The sequence below is a fragment of the Lynx canadensis genome, chromosome C1 (genome assembly GCF_007474595.2).
Source record: "Lynx canadensis isolate LIC74 chromosome C1, mLynCan4.pri.v2, whole genome shotgun sequence".
Lineage (NCBI taxonomy): Eukaryota > Metazoa > Chordata > Mammalia > Carnivora > Felidae > Lynx > Lynx canadensis.
This window is the reverse complement of record NC_044310.1, coordinates 106,237,001-106,251,337: the sequence shown is the minus strand read 5'-3', so window position 1 is coordinate 106,251,337 and position 14,337 is coordinate 106,237,001. Positions and strand designations below refer to the sequence as shown.

The 14,337-nt window shown below is 47.6% G+C and overlaps 1 protein-coding gene across 1 annotated transcript; it reads left to right on the top strand.

Moving 5' to 3' along the window:
- The first annotated feature begins 1,229 nt into the window (after window positions 1–1,229).
- S100A10 (S100 calcium binding protein A10) lies at window positions 1,230–11,204 on the top strand. Its single transcript, XM_030325631.1, has 3 exons — window positions 1,230–1,335; window positions 7,637–7,789; window positions 10,787–11,204. The coding sequence occupies exons 2-3, from the start codon at window positions 7,658–7,660 to the stop codon at window positions 10,946–10,948; spliced, it is 294 nt and encodes a 97-aa protein (XP_030181491.1). The 5' UTR covers window positions 1,230–1,335; window positions 7,637–7,657; the 3' UTR covers window positions 10,949–11,204.
- Window positions 11,205–14,337: the final 3,133 nt, after the last annotated feature.

Here is a 14,337-nt window from a genome sequence, read left to right as displayed (position 1 = left end):
TTAATGTCTGAGTCCTCAGGGCCTACCTAGCACAGAAACTAAGCATTTGTAAAGGTTTGTGGATCAAATGAAGAACTCAAGTAAGTGGGAGTGTAGAAACAGGTTGTTCTCATTCTAAATTCAGTTGCATCTTCCCTGGGACTAATGGATCCAGGATTTTCTCCACTCTTGACTGTACCCTGGGGCCTGGGAAAAACTTGGGAAGCATACAGCAAGATTTTGAAGAACAGCCTCCCTAAACAGTCAGCACCAGGGTTGCATGAACCTAGAGTGAGCGAGAGCTTAAATTCAAATTGGGGTTTCCTAGCAAGAGCCAAGATCAGTCACATGGTGGCACTTAAAGGATTCCCTGAGTCTGCTCATTCCTTTGGGATCACTCACTCCTCCCAGGACCTCCCCTGGGAACAAAGGAAAACCCAGGACTTGGGACTTTTATAGCTGCTAGTAGTTTGCATTTAACCCTAACCACAATTAAAATAAATGGGGGCGGGGGAACACTATCCATCCAGTAGGAGACACTTAGGTTTTCTCTAAATTTCTTCCAGAAATTTCTCCTAAAGGGCTTTGAGAACCAAACAAGCCAATTACAGGACAAAAAGGAGGCTTAGAAACTTTGGTCTTAACAATGCCAAGCTGAGTTTTCCACCACGTAAAGCCATCCCCAAGGAGGGGTAAATCCCTTGTTGAACAAAAGGTTTGTATCCACGGCGCCAACAAGCCAAGCGGCACTCTTCATACCCCACCCAGAGAGACGGGCACCAGGAGTAGGTGGAGCGGGGCTCAGGCCACGAAGACCCTCGGGACTGAAATCCTGAGCCTAACACGAGAACTACGACCAACCTGCGACGGTTAGGACTCCACGTGCCCCTCCCAGCAGTGTTGTCTAGAAATTAATTCCTGGACCTGTAGGTTACACCGGTTGTGGGGCAGCGCGCCCCACCCGCAGAACAGCTGGATTGAGGACTGCGCCTTCCCTCTCTAAAACCAGACCCGAGAGGAAGGGCACGGCCCAGGGCGGGGGTGTCCTGAACCATCCGAGAGCCCTGGAGCGGGGACGGACTTGCACAAGAACGCTCTCCGCCGAGGTGACAGCGGGCGGAGGCTGGGCGTGAGGCCCACGGCATCGCCTGGGAGGGTGTGTGCCCGCGCGGGGCGCGGGGGGACAGGAAGAGGAGGGCGGGGAAGGGGTGGGGTGAGCAGGGACCGGGACACCGGCCCAGGCTCCTCCTGCCTCCCCTCCCCACCCCCCATACTAAGGCTCCCAGCCCGCCACGCTCTGCTCACTGGCCCGCGCGTCCCAGCCGAGCGAGAGTCCCCGCCGCGCCTCCAGCCAAGGTGAGTTCAGCCCGCTGCTCCTGAGCCCCCCCCGCCCCCCCCGCCCGGCCGCGACCCCGCGCACGGGGAAGCCCCCCCATCGGCTGCCCCAGCGCCGGGGTCCGCTGGGCGCCCGCCGCTCCGCGCCCTGGGCCACACCCCGGCGAGACCGGCAGCGCCCCTGCCGCGATCCTCGCGGAGTGGAGGAGGGGCGCTCGTCCTCCGTACCGGACCTCCGTGTCCACGCCTGGGGCCTCTGCTCTCTCCTCCCTTTCCGTCGATCTCTCCTCACTCCCACTTTCCTGCTTTTCCACTCGTCACCCGAGCTATTCGCCCCGTCCTGGCCGGCATATGCGCTCGCTCTGGCTGCAGGCTGACCTCTGTCCAGATGTGTGCGGCCTCCTCCGAGCTGGACTGCCCGGCAGCCAGCAGATCCCTTCCTAAAGGGCACTGCTCAGTCCCTCGCCCTGCTGTTTCAGGTTGGGCTTCCTGTTGTTTGTCTGCCAGACAGGAGAGGGGGAGGTCTATTTGTTTTCTTTATAAGCCTGGCTAGCGAGATTTGGGGGGGAGGGGAATATATGAAGGGATTTCTCTACTCAAAGGATTCCCTTCTTGCGATCTTAATTACACAAGTGGAACTATAAAGAGGGGGAAGAGTAGGTTTGATGAAGGACCTCCCAACCCAGATTAATCTGGCCCAGTGCAAAGAGACAGATAGACCTGCCCTTGGTACCTGGTCACCACTTTGAGCTTGGCCAAAGGAATGTAGCTTCCTCCAGCCCTGGACGCTGCTAACTGTCCATCTAGACTCCAGCTAACTGAAACAGGGACTCTGGCGTGTCGGGTGGGGCTGGGGAGGAAAGTAGAGCGGCTACAAGCTGGGCAGAGCCCTTAGCCCAGACTCTGGAACACATTAAGCCTACACCCCCTTCCCTCCCCAGGGGAGCTGAGAGCATTGCACAGGGCGTGGTTAGCACAAAGGGCTCCCAGATCCCCTTAGTGCAGGCCGGTGACTCAGCTGTGAGACCATGTGGGTGTGGTCCGCGATGGTTCCAGATACTCTCTGCAGATGGCCGGACAGAACACTCCCTAAAGGAAAAGGGGAACTGTGCCATCTCAGAGGGCATTTTCCAAGAGGAAGTGAGTCACACCAGGACTGGCTGGCAATCTGAAGGAGAGGTTTCTTGACTGATCCGTGGGTGAGGGCAGCAATTAGACTGGCAGAGCCATGGTAAGACACAGCACTGTCGGATGATTGGCCCTCGTGCCTGCTGGCAGGTGGCCTAAGCTTCACTAGTGAGGTAGCTCTTCCCGTCAAGAGGTTTGCGGTAATTGCTGCAGATTTTTTCCCCCTGCAGCTTGAGATTCAACCTGCAGTAGCGGATCTTTACATCCTGAACTTCAGGTGAGGCCAGGCTCATGGAAACACGCCGACGGACAGAGATCTTTGCCTCCAACATGTTTCGGCAGATTGAAAAAGATAATACCAGAGGCTGGGGCAGAAATGAGTTCATGTAACTCATTTGAAATGTCTTCATGCATTCTGCCCCTACAGATTCCTATCCCATTTGTATTTAATTGTCTCTCCTAAATGGTATATGCCTTCCTTGACAGCCAGAAGCTACTTTCTTCATCTGACCTATTATTTGGAGTTTATTTCAGGTCTTCAAATTTTCTTAAAGGTGCACTGGACATAAATAAAGTACACTGATTTCTAGGTGATGTTTTCCCCTGGTTTCTCTTGCAAACAATGTCAGATGGGCCCTCTTCCTCCCGTGCTTGGTCTCTAACCTTAGTCTCTTAAGCAGCCACCCCAGTGAGGTCAGGCCTTGGGCTGGGTGGAGCTGAAACTGGGTGCCTTCCTGCTTTCCAATGACAGTTCCAAAAATGTGTCTTTTTAAGAGCACTACCCACTTGGTATGCCCTTGGACACAGTACAGTCTTTCAAAGTTGAGGGAAACAATGGAATCCTTTCAGGTTATGATGTATAAATTAGCACTCTGAGTGCTGGGAAAGCTGAAATGAAGTTTTAGCATCTTTCTTAAGCTTCTCATTTTCCTGGGGACTTAACGATTTAGGAATCTCGTATCAAAAGTAAAAAGAATGAACTCACTTATTTTTTTTAAACAATTTTCAACACTTCCTACCCTTTCACTAAATAACTACCACCCAACCCACCAATGGATTTGATAGTAGTTGTCACAATGGCTATTGTTTGCCAATTCATGCTGATTGACAATTCTTCAAAGAAACATGGTTGTACTCCACTGGGGTAGAGAAGGCTTCTGGGTTCTTTCTTCCTATTGCATTGCATCTGGAATTTTCCCTCTGCTACCTCCTTTTTTTAGTGAGCAAGTTTTATGCTTGGGGAAAGGTGGGAGAGACAGCCTGGATCCAGATCCATTGCCTCAACTCATTTTTTCTGAATTCTCTTTAGGGATCAAATTTAGGAACACCTTCTGTGTTCAATTAAAAAAAATTCTTTTCTTTTCAAAATCTCCACAGCAAAAGAAAGGAAACCCTAAACACATTTTAAATAACAGATGTTTGTTTTTACTGACACCCTGCCAATTATTTTCTGGGTGGGCTGCAAGAAAACTAGGGTATGGACAAGACACAGAAGAGCAAAGTAAATCAGGCCTCTTGCTCTTTAGAAGTATCCTTTTTGAAATTACGGTCTGGATCTGGGCATGGATCCAGAGCAAACATTTGGGATTGCTCAGGAGCAGACACATTTCTACGGAGGCTCCCTGCTACTCCCAGGAGAATCAAAATGTACATTGCTGTCAATTTCATTCTTACCAATTCATTGAGCAGGCTGTGATGGCAGGTTGCTACCTACTGGGACCCTGATCAAGGAGCTCACAATCTAGTGGGAGAAGAAACAGAAACACAATTAACTAGACTTTTTAAATAGTATGCCATTAGCTGGTGAACTCCCCCAAAGGCAAGCACCATGGAGAGAGAGAGAGAGAGAGAGAGAGTGAGTGTGGGAACACACCAGCCTAACACCAGACATGCACAGTAGGTGCTCATTTTAAGAGGACAAGAAATGGAAAGTTTAATTCCCATCACTGTGACTAAATCTGTGGAGTCCAGAATTCTTTTCTATAAATAAAAGTACACTTGGGGCGCCTGGGTAACTCAGTTGGTTAAGCCTCCGACTTCACCTCAGGTGAGATCATATCTCAATTAGTGAGCTCCACCCCCACGTCTGGCTGTGTGCTGACAGCTCAGAGACTGGAGCTAACTTTGGATTCTGCATCTCCATCTCTCTCTGCCCCTCCCCCACTTGCCCTCTGTCTCTCTCAAAAATAAACATTAAAACAAATTAAAAAAAAAAGAGAAAACTACACAGAGAAAGACTACAGAGTTCTGAGCCCCCATCTTACCAAGGCAAACAGGTAGGGAGGTTACACAGACATCAGAATAAAATGGTTCAATAAAAAATGAGAAAACGATGAGGTAGTTATAGCCTGTGGGGCTCACAGTGAGAAACAAAACACAAGAAAACAGCAGGAGTCAGAAGAGAAAGAAGTCCTGTTCAGGATCTGGCCAGACCTGTTTAGCAGGACAGTTTTTCCCTGCACTCCTGGAATGCGCTTCCCTCTGAACTCTACTGATGCATTCACAGGGCTCCTGGGCCCCTTCCCCAGCTCTTCCCAGCCTCACGTCCTTCTGCTGGGCTCTGAGCTACACAGTTTTCAGTCCAGACCTGAGTGGTCACACAGGTACTTCGGGCCCTGCCAAGGGGTTTGTCTGACTTATTCATTTAGCAGATGCTTATTTTGTGGTTCATAGACAGAAAAATTCACAGTTCTTGACGTAGAGGATCTTAAATCTGAGAGGCCAACAGGAAACCGATTAAAGGGTGTTTCAATGCAGGAGTAGCTTGTCTCAGGCACAGAGAGGACACACACTGCCATCCTCTTGCCATCCTCTCGGCTGCAGGCCCAGGCCCCCATGAGAGCTTATCAAGCTCTTGCCCAGGAGTGGAGCATGTCAGGCGGCTGGGAAGATCCAAGTGCCAGATTCAGGTCCCTGGGCTTGCGACTTTAGCAGCCAATGGTCAGCCCTACAGTCTGCCCCACCCAAGACCAGAGGGCTGCCAACTCCATGGGAGAGCTCTGTGACTCCTCCACTGGCCAAGAGAACACTTCTAATCCTCACTGTCCCCGCTTTTCCTTCGTCTTACTTTAAAACCAGTGCACTGGCTCCTCCTTCAGAACAATAAGTTGCTCATTGCCCTTTTCAGTGCTCTATGGGCACTGGTCCCCGATGAGACCATGGGCATCTCCTCTGGTGTCCAAAGTCAGTTATTTCACCTTCATGAACTTAGATTCCTGGCTAGTCACTGTTCTGCATTCTCATTTCAAAAGGTCTACCTGACAAATAGGGAGTCAGCTGGGTGCCTGCCATACTCACATACTCATGGCCCATGTGCTGAATAAAACAGCAAGTGGGCAAGGAGGGGTAGGACTGGAAGGACCCGGGGCAGGGGACTGGAAGGACCGGAGACCTGAGCGTTCACTCAGGGAAGACCGGCCTCATTTTCTTGAAGAAGATACTCAAGGGTGGCCAAGATTTCTTCCTGCTTACAACTTGTGTTTCTTACAAGTTCCTAAATTGGCCTGTTCCCCTATTATAGCGGTCCTTACTCTACTACTGCGTCCCCTTTCTTTGTCCTCTGGCTTTGCGGTGCACTTTCCTTCTGCTCTGTTCTGTGAAGAAGGTGAACAGGGTGTCTGGCAGCCAATGCAGTTTCTGGCATCTTTGGGAACTGGTTGTGAAATACCCTCCCGCTCTGAGCTTAGACACAGGTATTTTTACACCTCTGGTCTCCAACTTCTTTCCTGAGTTACTTCAGAACTAGGGTGGGTTCCCACGTCTTCCTCCCGTAGGTGGCTCATTGGTTCAGTTCTCTTACACTGCTGGACTTCCAGAACAATCCAGGCAAGGGCAACTCCATCTCAGCACTGTGGACTGCCCTCTGAAACCACAAGGGCTGTGTAGGAAGAGAGGGGAAAAGGGTGTGTCTCCCCTGGAATTCATCTCACAGCAAACGCTGAAGCATTAATTTGCTGATCTCTCCAAGAGAACTGCCTTTCAGATGAATCATCCCAGATCCTGGCGTATAGCATTCTCTAGAGTAGCACATTCTTTGGCATGCTGGTTCCTGCACTTTTCTGGGGATTAAAGGGGTAGAATTTACAATTCCCTAAGTATAATTACTCAATCCCTGGGGTCACCACCTAACTCCACCTTCTCTGTAAAAGGCAGCATTTAGGAATCTGTGTTGAACACAGATCTGTCAGGAGCAGGAACCAGACTGAAATCAGCAGGGAAAGGTACTAGCCTCTCCTTCAGCCTGTGCTCAAAACCTATTCTTGTGAGGTGTTTTTGTTGTTTTGTTTTACTGTAAGTGGTATACTACAGTCTCTATTCAAGTTAACCTGTTATCTATCCACTAGTGATCTTAGGCAGTGTTAGCCAACAGTGCTCTGTTCTGGCCATAGCATTCCTTCCAATTAAGCCAAAACTCACCGAGTTCCTATTAAGTACCGGGTGTATGCCCCAGATCATTATACATGACTATAGTGATCTGATATGCTTCCCTTCCCTCCTTTCAAATACTTTCTGATGGAAAGCTCTTGCTCTCTGTCCTTCCTGCCAAAAACCAGGTCCCCAAAGGAGTCCTGACTCCTGTTACCTGTTCCTTTTCAAGAAACTAGATAATGAGCTTTGGGTAGCTTTGAGTAACAGCATTAGTTCACACCTTTAGTAAAAAATACACACCCAGCAGACAAAATTCATTTGTAAACGGGTTGCTAAACCTAGACTTTCACCAAACCAGGTTACCTACTTAACCTTGGAGGGTTGAAGTTTTCAGTATTAACCAGGCTTGACTGTGTGGGTGGTTGGTATCAGCCATGTCTAAGAGTCCCATCTGCCAGTGCCAAGAGAAAAGATGAAACGCCTGCTCTTTCTGCAGATGCTTTGTCTGTTAAACAGAGGGACGTGGACCTTGCTTTTCCAAATGATCCAAATGATTAGAGTTTTTATTCCTCATTAGGTGATTTATGCAGAATTAGTGGGCAACTAGACAAATTCCTCATTCAGAGCACCAATACCTGAGGTACCTGCTTCCATCAGCAGGGGGGCCCACCTGGGGTGAACTGGGCCTCAGAGTCGTTGAACTTTAGAGCCGAAAAGGGTCTGATGGATGATCTACTACTCATCTTCCTTCTAGTTACCTACAGAAGACTGGCAGTACGTGTGGCTTAAAAGTTAATGTAAACTCTTTCTTTACATCTTTTAAAAGGTTTCAACAGACCTCTTCAAAATGCCATCTCAAATGGAACACGCCATGGAAACGATGATGTTCACATTCCACAAGTTTGCTGGGGACAAAGGCTACCTAACAAAGGAGGACCTGAGAGTACTCATGGAAAAGGAGTTCCCTGGATTTTTGGAAGTAAGTGCTGAAAGGCTCAGAAAGAACCAGACACGAAAACCAGTGCTTCTAGCCCCTGGTTGCTTTTCCTTCCTCTTCCCATCCCTTCCCTGTGGAAGCCACTAGTAGAAAGGTGTCCTTGTTCATTCATTTATTAAACATTATTGAGTGCCTCCTGTTTGTAAGGTACCGTAGGGGAAACGGAAGGTAGAGAAGACGCAGTCCTTGCCCTCAAGGGGCTTACAATATGGAGCTGAAATAAAGCTGCACGTGAATTGCCACAAGACAAGGTGGAGTCACCTGCATCCACTGAGACAGAGTCACCGAAGAAAAGCCTCTTACCAGAGAGTCATCAGCTAGGAAATGGCCACCTCAGGTCATAAACCTGGCACTGGCATTGTCACATTCTGGTCATATCCACTCTGAGCAACTTTGCATCTCTTAAATCCCTTCAGATAAGGGCTTTTTAAAAATATTATTCCTACTCTATAAAGGAAAAGTGTCAAGCATCTGCTGAATGAAAACCAAGCGTCACTCCAGAAATAACTGCTTTTCACATTGAAAACGCTATGAGATTTAAAAAAAAAAAAAAAAAGCTATGAGAACACAGGAGCGCAACTTGAGTTTGAAAGACCAACGGCTCCATCAAGACTGGAAGAGGAGTCTGCCATCAGCTCTGACACCTCACTCAGGACATTAGGCTGCAAGGCACAGTTGTCCTTTTACATCATAGACCCTCAAGACATGGTTGTTGCGTTTAACGGAAGGTGAAACATTACTTGACAAAATATGAGCATGAAATGCAAGTCCCTCTTTCCTTGCACTACTGTGCTTGGTGCAGAAAATGACTTCAGCCTCTAAAGGGTGAAGGGAGATGATGGTAAAAGGCTGGGTCCTGTCTCCTGTCATGTGCCTGGTGGATAGCACGTTAGTCAAGCCCCGACTCCTGGCTCAGTAAACAGGGTTTTACGGTACATTCTGATTTACACGTCGTCAATACCAGTTAAGTAAACAGGTATAAAGCCTAATGACAGTCTCACAGCTGCAGTTACCACAATGCCATCCCAGAAAGAGCTAGAATATGCTGTTGCTCTGCTTTTGCACACCCTCTGGTATAGCCCCAGACCAGAAGTCTGGCTCTGCCCTCACACTGGGCAGGCTACTTTGGCTTTCTGGGCCTCAGTTCCTGCCCCTGAAAAATGAGAGGGCTGAACATGATTACCTCCATGCTTCCACTTTCTGTGATCCTTCCAGGCAAGCATAAAATGCAAGGACATGTGTTCATTATAAGCCTGCCCACCACACAAAGGCATTCCCCACGTATTAAACCCTTGTGCTTTATTTGGTTTTTCTGGGTTTTTTTAAATGTTTATTTATTTTTGAGAGAGGGACAGAGCATGAGTCAGGGAGGGGCAGAGAGAGAGGGAGGCACAGGATCTGAAGCAGGCTCCAGGCTCTGAGCTGTCAGCACAGAACCCGACACAGGGCTTGAACTCCGAATCGTGAGATCATGACTTGAGCCAAAGTCAGATGCTCAACCGACTGAGCCACCTAGATGCCCCCTAAACCCTTGTTAATTGTGCTGTTGCATATGTTAGAAGCCAAGATGAATATCACATGAGACACAGACCCTTGCTCCCTAAAGGCTTTGTAGCAGAAGAAACATAAAGGGTGTGTATAGTACTGAGTACTGAACATGGTAGTGTAATTTATTCCAGGCACGGGTCATAATTCTGGGCACACTTGCTGAACTGACAAGAGTATTTTGTTTCTAAAGTTGACCCCTTGTGTCATCCAAATTTCACTCCTTCAGACCACAACCAGGAAGCTGGGGGTGAAGCCAGAATTAGCTGAAACCCACCCAAAGTGAAGACAGCCACACAGAGGGGGTTGTAGTTGATGGCTTAGGAGGGAGTCTACCGTCCACAAGTAGGAAACATGGCTGCTTTACTGTAGGGATTTCTGAGTGCAGGATGTACACATCCAGCATACCTGAGACACTGAGTGTGCAATTCCTCACTCATGTACGCGATTGATGGGATTACACAGACTTTCCCTGAACACTTGCACACCTCTAGGAGGCCATATTTCCCCCCCCCCCCGGTTGATGGTCTGGACCCTGTGGGAGCAGCCACACTTTCCCACCTCACTAGGTAGGACAAGGAGTGATCTGAAACTTACTCCCTAAACTATCTTCTGAGATCTTTTTGTTTTTTTAATTTTTTAAATGTTTATTTATTTTTGAGAAAGCGACAGAACATGAGTGAGTGAGGGACAGAGAAAGAGGGAAACACAGAATCCAAAGTAGGCTCCAGGCTCTGAGCTGTCAGCACAGAGTCTGACGTGGGGCTCAAACTTACAAACTGCGAGATCATGACCCAAGCTGAAGTTGGACACTCAACTGACTGAGCCACCCAAGTGCCCCCCCCCCCACTTTTGGTAATTAAAAAAAAATTTTTTTTTTAATTTTTTCTTTTTTAATGTTTAGAGATTTTTCCTTAAGGAGTTTCCTTTTTCAAGGATTTGACCACGCCATCGGGAATAAACACGTGTTAAGAGAATGTAGGCTCACACTACAAAATGGGAAGTTTAGGGTGGTTCTTAGGCAGAATCCTGTGATACTGAAAATTGTGGAAACAGCTGAACTAGGAGCAGAGCAGTTCACAAGGTCATGCCAGGGTCACGGTGGCAAGCACGGTGGACTGAGAATTAAAAGGCTTGGGTTTAGCTTGTCTGACATGAATCTCCTCTTTCTAGAAATAGGCAGTTCCTAAGATCCCTGTAGTTCTACGAAATGATGCCACGGAAAACCTCTTTCTGAGCTTAAAATATGCATTTACTGAAATGCTCTCTCAAGGCAGAAAAACACATGTAGGGGACGTCCAAAGACCACTTACAACCTAAAACAAGAGTTCAGGTAATGGGAAGACTCTATTACTGGTTGTCAGTGGGACAAACCAGAGAAGCTGGCCACTGCAGCCACTGACTGATAGTTCTTGCCTTTGTTCTTCTTTGCAGAATCAAAAAGACCCCCTGGCTGTGGACAAGATAATGAAGGACCTAGACCAGTGCCGGGACGGCAGAGTGGGTTTCCAGAGCTTCTTTTCGCTGATCGCTGGGCTCACCATCGCATGCAATGACTATTTTGTAGTTCACATGAAGCAGAAAGGAAAGAAGTAGGCAGCACTGAGCCACACTCCCACCCAGAGAGTTCTCCTGAGGGCCTCTCAAGGAGTCTGCCCCGCAGCTACCCCCCTCCACCCAGTATAAAGGATTCCATGAGCAGATTGGGACCCTCAGAAAATGTATACATAAAATGCAACCCCCATTTGAGAAGCAGAGAAAGTAAAGTCAGTGAAAGCCAGATAAGCTTTTGATTTTTATATTGCCTGCATCCTCTTGCCCTCAATAAACAAATTCTTTTTTTAGTTCCTCAGTTGGGACAAATGTTTGTTTCTCCTTCAGAAATGCTGGGTCCCCACTTTATTCACAAGAAGTCTGCATGCCCGTGGGCAGAGGGCACACCATAGAGCCAGCAGGGTAGGAAAGCCCTCTCCACTGAGGCCTGGGGTCTGACTTCTCTGATCCATCTGCCCTTGTAGTTATGACCTACCAGCACTTCCAGAAAATACCCTGATTTCATAATTATGGAGCCCAGTCTTGTCTAGTTAAGTCAGAGCCTTCCCAACAAGTACCTGGAACACCTGAGATGTCAGAGTCCAGTTTTCTGACAAAGTTTCAGCAAATTCTCAGGTAGAAATAAGTCCATAAGACAAGATCAAGACACAGAGTGTGATGCTTCAGTAACAGCTCATTAACATACACTGAGTTGTCACGAGAGGTCATGATTATATTGAGATGGCAGGAAACAGGCCAGCGAAACTTACACAGTGGGGCGGTCCTTTCCTATTGAAAATGAAGTGCCAGGGGCGCCTGGGTGGCTCAGTCGGTTAAGCATCCGACTTCGGCTCAGGTCATGATCTCGCGATCTGTGGGTTCGAGCCCCGCGTCGGGCTCTGTGCTGACAGCTCAGAGCCTGGAGCCTGTTTCAGATTCTGTGTCTCCCTCTTTCTCTGACCCTCCCCTGTTCATGCTCTCTCTCTCTGTCTGTCTCAAAAATAAATAAATGTTAAAAAAAAGAAAAAGAAAAAAAGAAAATGAAGTGCCAGTACTGATGTCTTAAAAGCCAGCAAAATATTTCCCCCAGCCCTGTCTGTCCCTATTTCAAGCTCCAGCATATGTGCAGTACATGCTGTATGCTTAATAATAACACAATATTCTGTTTTATGGAGAGATGATGTAGGGATTGGCACATGAAATTGTTCCAATTAAACAGGTCAGTGAAGATGGAAACCTTTGTTTTTATGATTGGACATATCAGCATAATTCTCGGGAAAAGTTCAGTAGAAGGAAAAGCATGCAAAAGGGAACAGGGTAGTCCAAAACTAGCTTTGGGAAAAAGAAATCTGTAACAAAATCAAGGTCAAAGATAAAATTCCAACCATTTTATTTTGTCTCAGGCATCACATGAACAAGGTAAGACAACTTGCAGCTTTGCAGCTATGGGATTCCACCTGGTTTACAAAGAGAGATTTATTACAAGATATTAAATGGAGGAGGGGAGTTGGCAATTGAAGAAACTGACCCCAGGAAGTCATCCTGTCACAGAACTCGGCCCCCAAGGGGGCTGCTGAACTGGGAAGCCCTGGCTACAACTGGCAGGTCCAGAACCACACAACCCAGACACCCATTCCCCTGCCTCTTTCCACACAGCACTTGGCTCCACATCCAAGGCTCAAAGAAGAGCATCTGGTTAGCAGAACCGCAACCCTATCAGAGCCCTAGCTTCAAGGGAGCCTTGAACGTTAGCAGTTGGACGATCTACGTCTGCCACACTGGTGATTATTAATTCTAAGGGAAGTCTTCCAACCTGTAGGTTAAAGAAACCATGGCTCTCCAGAAAGGAGGCTCTAAAAGATAAACTCTGACAGGTACAGGGAACGGAGAAGAAACTGACCCATCACAGTCAAGCAAACCATCTCTTTGTCTACAGGAACGTGTATCAGCCCAGATTTACCTGTTAGTGTACACCACCGGCCTCCTGGGGCAAATGTGTTTACTGGGGAATGATAAAATTGGAGTTCAGGGCGCCTGGGTGGCTCAGTCAGTTAAGTGTTCAAATCTTGATTTCGGTTCAGGTCATAACCTCAACCCAAATGATCTCATGATCTCACCTCCTGAGATGGAACCCCAGGTCGGGCTCTGCACCGACCGTGTGGAGCCTGCTTAGGATTCTCTCTCTTTCTCTCTGCTCCTCCCCTGCTAGTGCACATGTGTGAAATAAATAATAAAAGAAATTGGTGTTCAATTCACAAATGGGCAAGTGAAACTGTAACAGAGATACTACTGTGGGCTCAGATGTCCCCAAATCCACAGCAAGCTTTCACACTCTAAACCTCTTTAGCCCAGGAGAGAGGGTTCTGGAGGATAGGGCAGAGGAAGTATCCACTCATGTTCATAGTGGGTATGGAGATTCCAAAGAAACTCTCAAGCAATGTGTTATTCCCAGGAGATGACCCCAGACTCTCTGGCATTTCGAAAAGTACCAAGTGCCAGGGAATCATCTGGGCCACTGTGTTCAGCATATGTGTGTACATGTTGGAGCTGGTAGGGGAAGGGGAGAGTAACACACTTCTGTTATGTTAGCCCCATTGCTCAAAACATATAGTTCTGAGCTAGTATAAGGAAAATAAAAACAACATTTATGGTTCAAAACCCTACAGGACTCTCCATGCCAACATAAACACACGGATCCCACAATCTGACCTACTGAAACAGCCGTCTAGGCTTCAAGAGCCGCAGCCTAATGACTCCCAGAGGGCAAAGCTGCGATTATGCCAACAGCCATCAAGAGGAACCTCTGGAAAATTCCACTCATTCTGCTACACAGCTGAGTTGTAAAAACAGATCCTGCCCCTCTCCACACCTAGTCATGAAGAAAGAATGGGTGACAGTGTGGAAAGTCAGTTTCCAGCATGCTGCAGAGCTGACCCTGAAACATAGCTCACTTTCTTGTACCCCATGCCCCTCTCCAAGCCCCCTGAACATGAGCCAATTACCTGTGATTTAATACTTTTCCAGCCAAGCCATCTTCATGGGAGACCAAGGGCAAGTATATAAACCTCTCTCAACGTGACCAACTTGAAAGTGACTGTTCAAGTATATTCCCCAGCTCTTAACCCCAGAGGGATACTTGTGAAGAGAAATTCATTCTTTTGGCAGATATTTACGAAGGCTATCTATGTGAATGACAGTGAGCAAAGTTTTATGTTGGATACACAGACGCCCACAGTACCTGTTCAAGATTACAATCTGTTGAAAGATAATGACAAAGCAGACAAAAAATTAAGTAACAACACAACAGATCATCAGCAACAGTGAGATGTGACAGGCACCCATGGTCACTGTTGACAGGAATGTAATTTACACAGTCTTTGTGGGAGGCAAAATTTGGCAATGTGTACCAGGATCCTTTAATGTGTTTTCTTTGACCCAATGTCTCTATTCCC

Coding starts and splice junctions, on each gene's coding strand:
- S100A10 (XM_030325631.1), top strand. CDS start 7,658: ATGCCATCTCAAATGGAACACGCCATGGAAACGATGATGTTCACATTC. Junction 7,790..10,786: donor AGTTCCCTGGATTTTTGGAA/GTAAGTGCTGAA, acceptor TCTTCTTTGCAG/AATCAAAAAGACCCCCTGGC.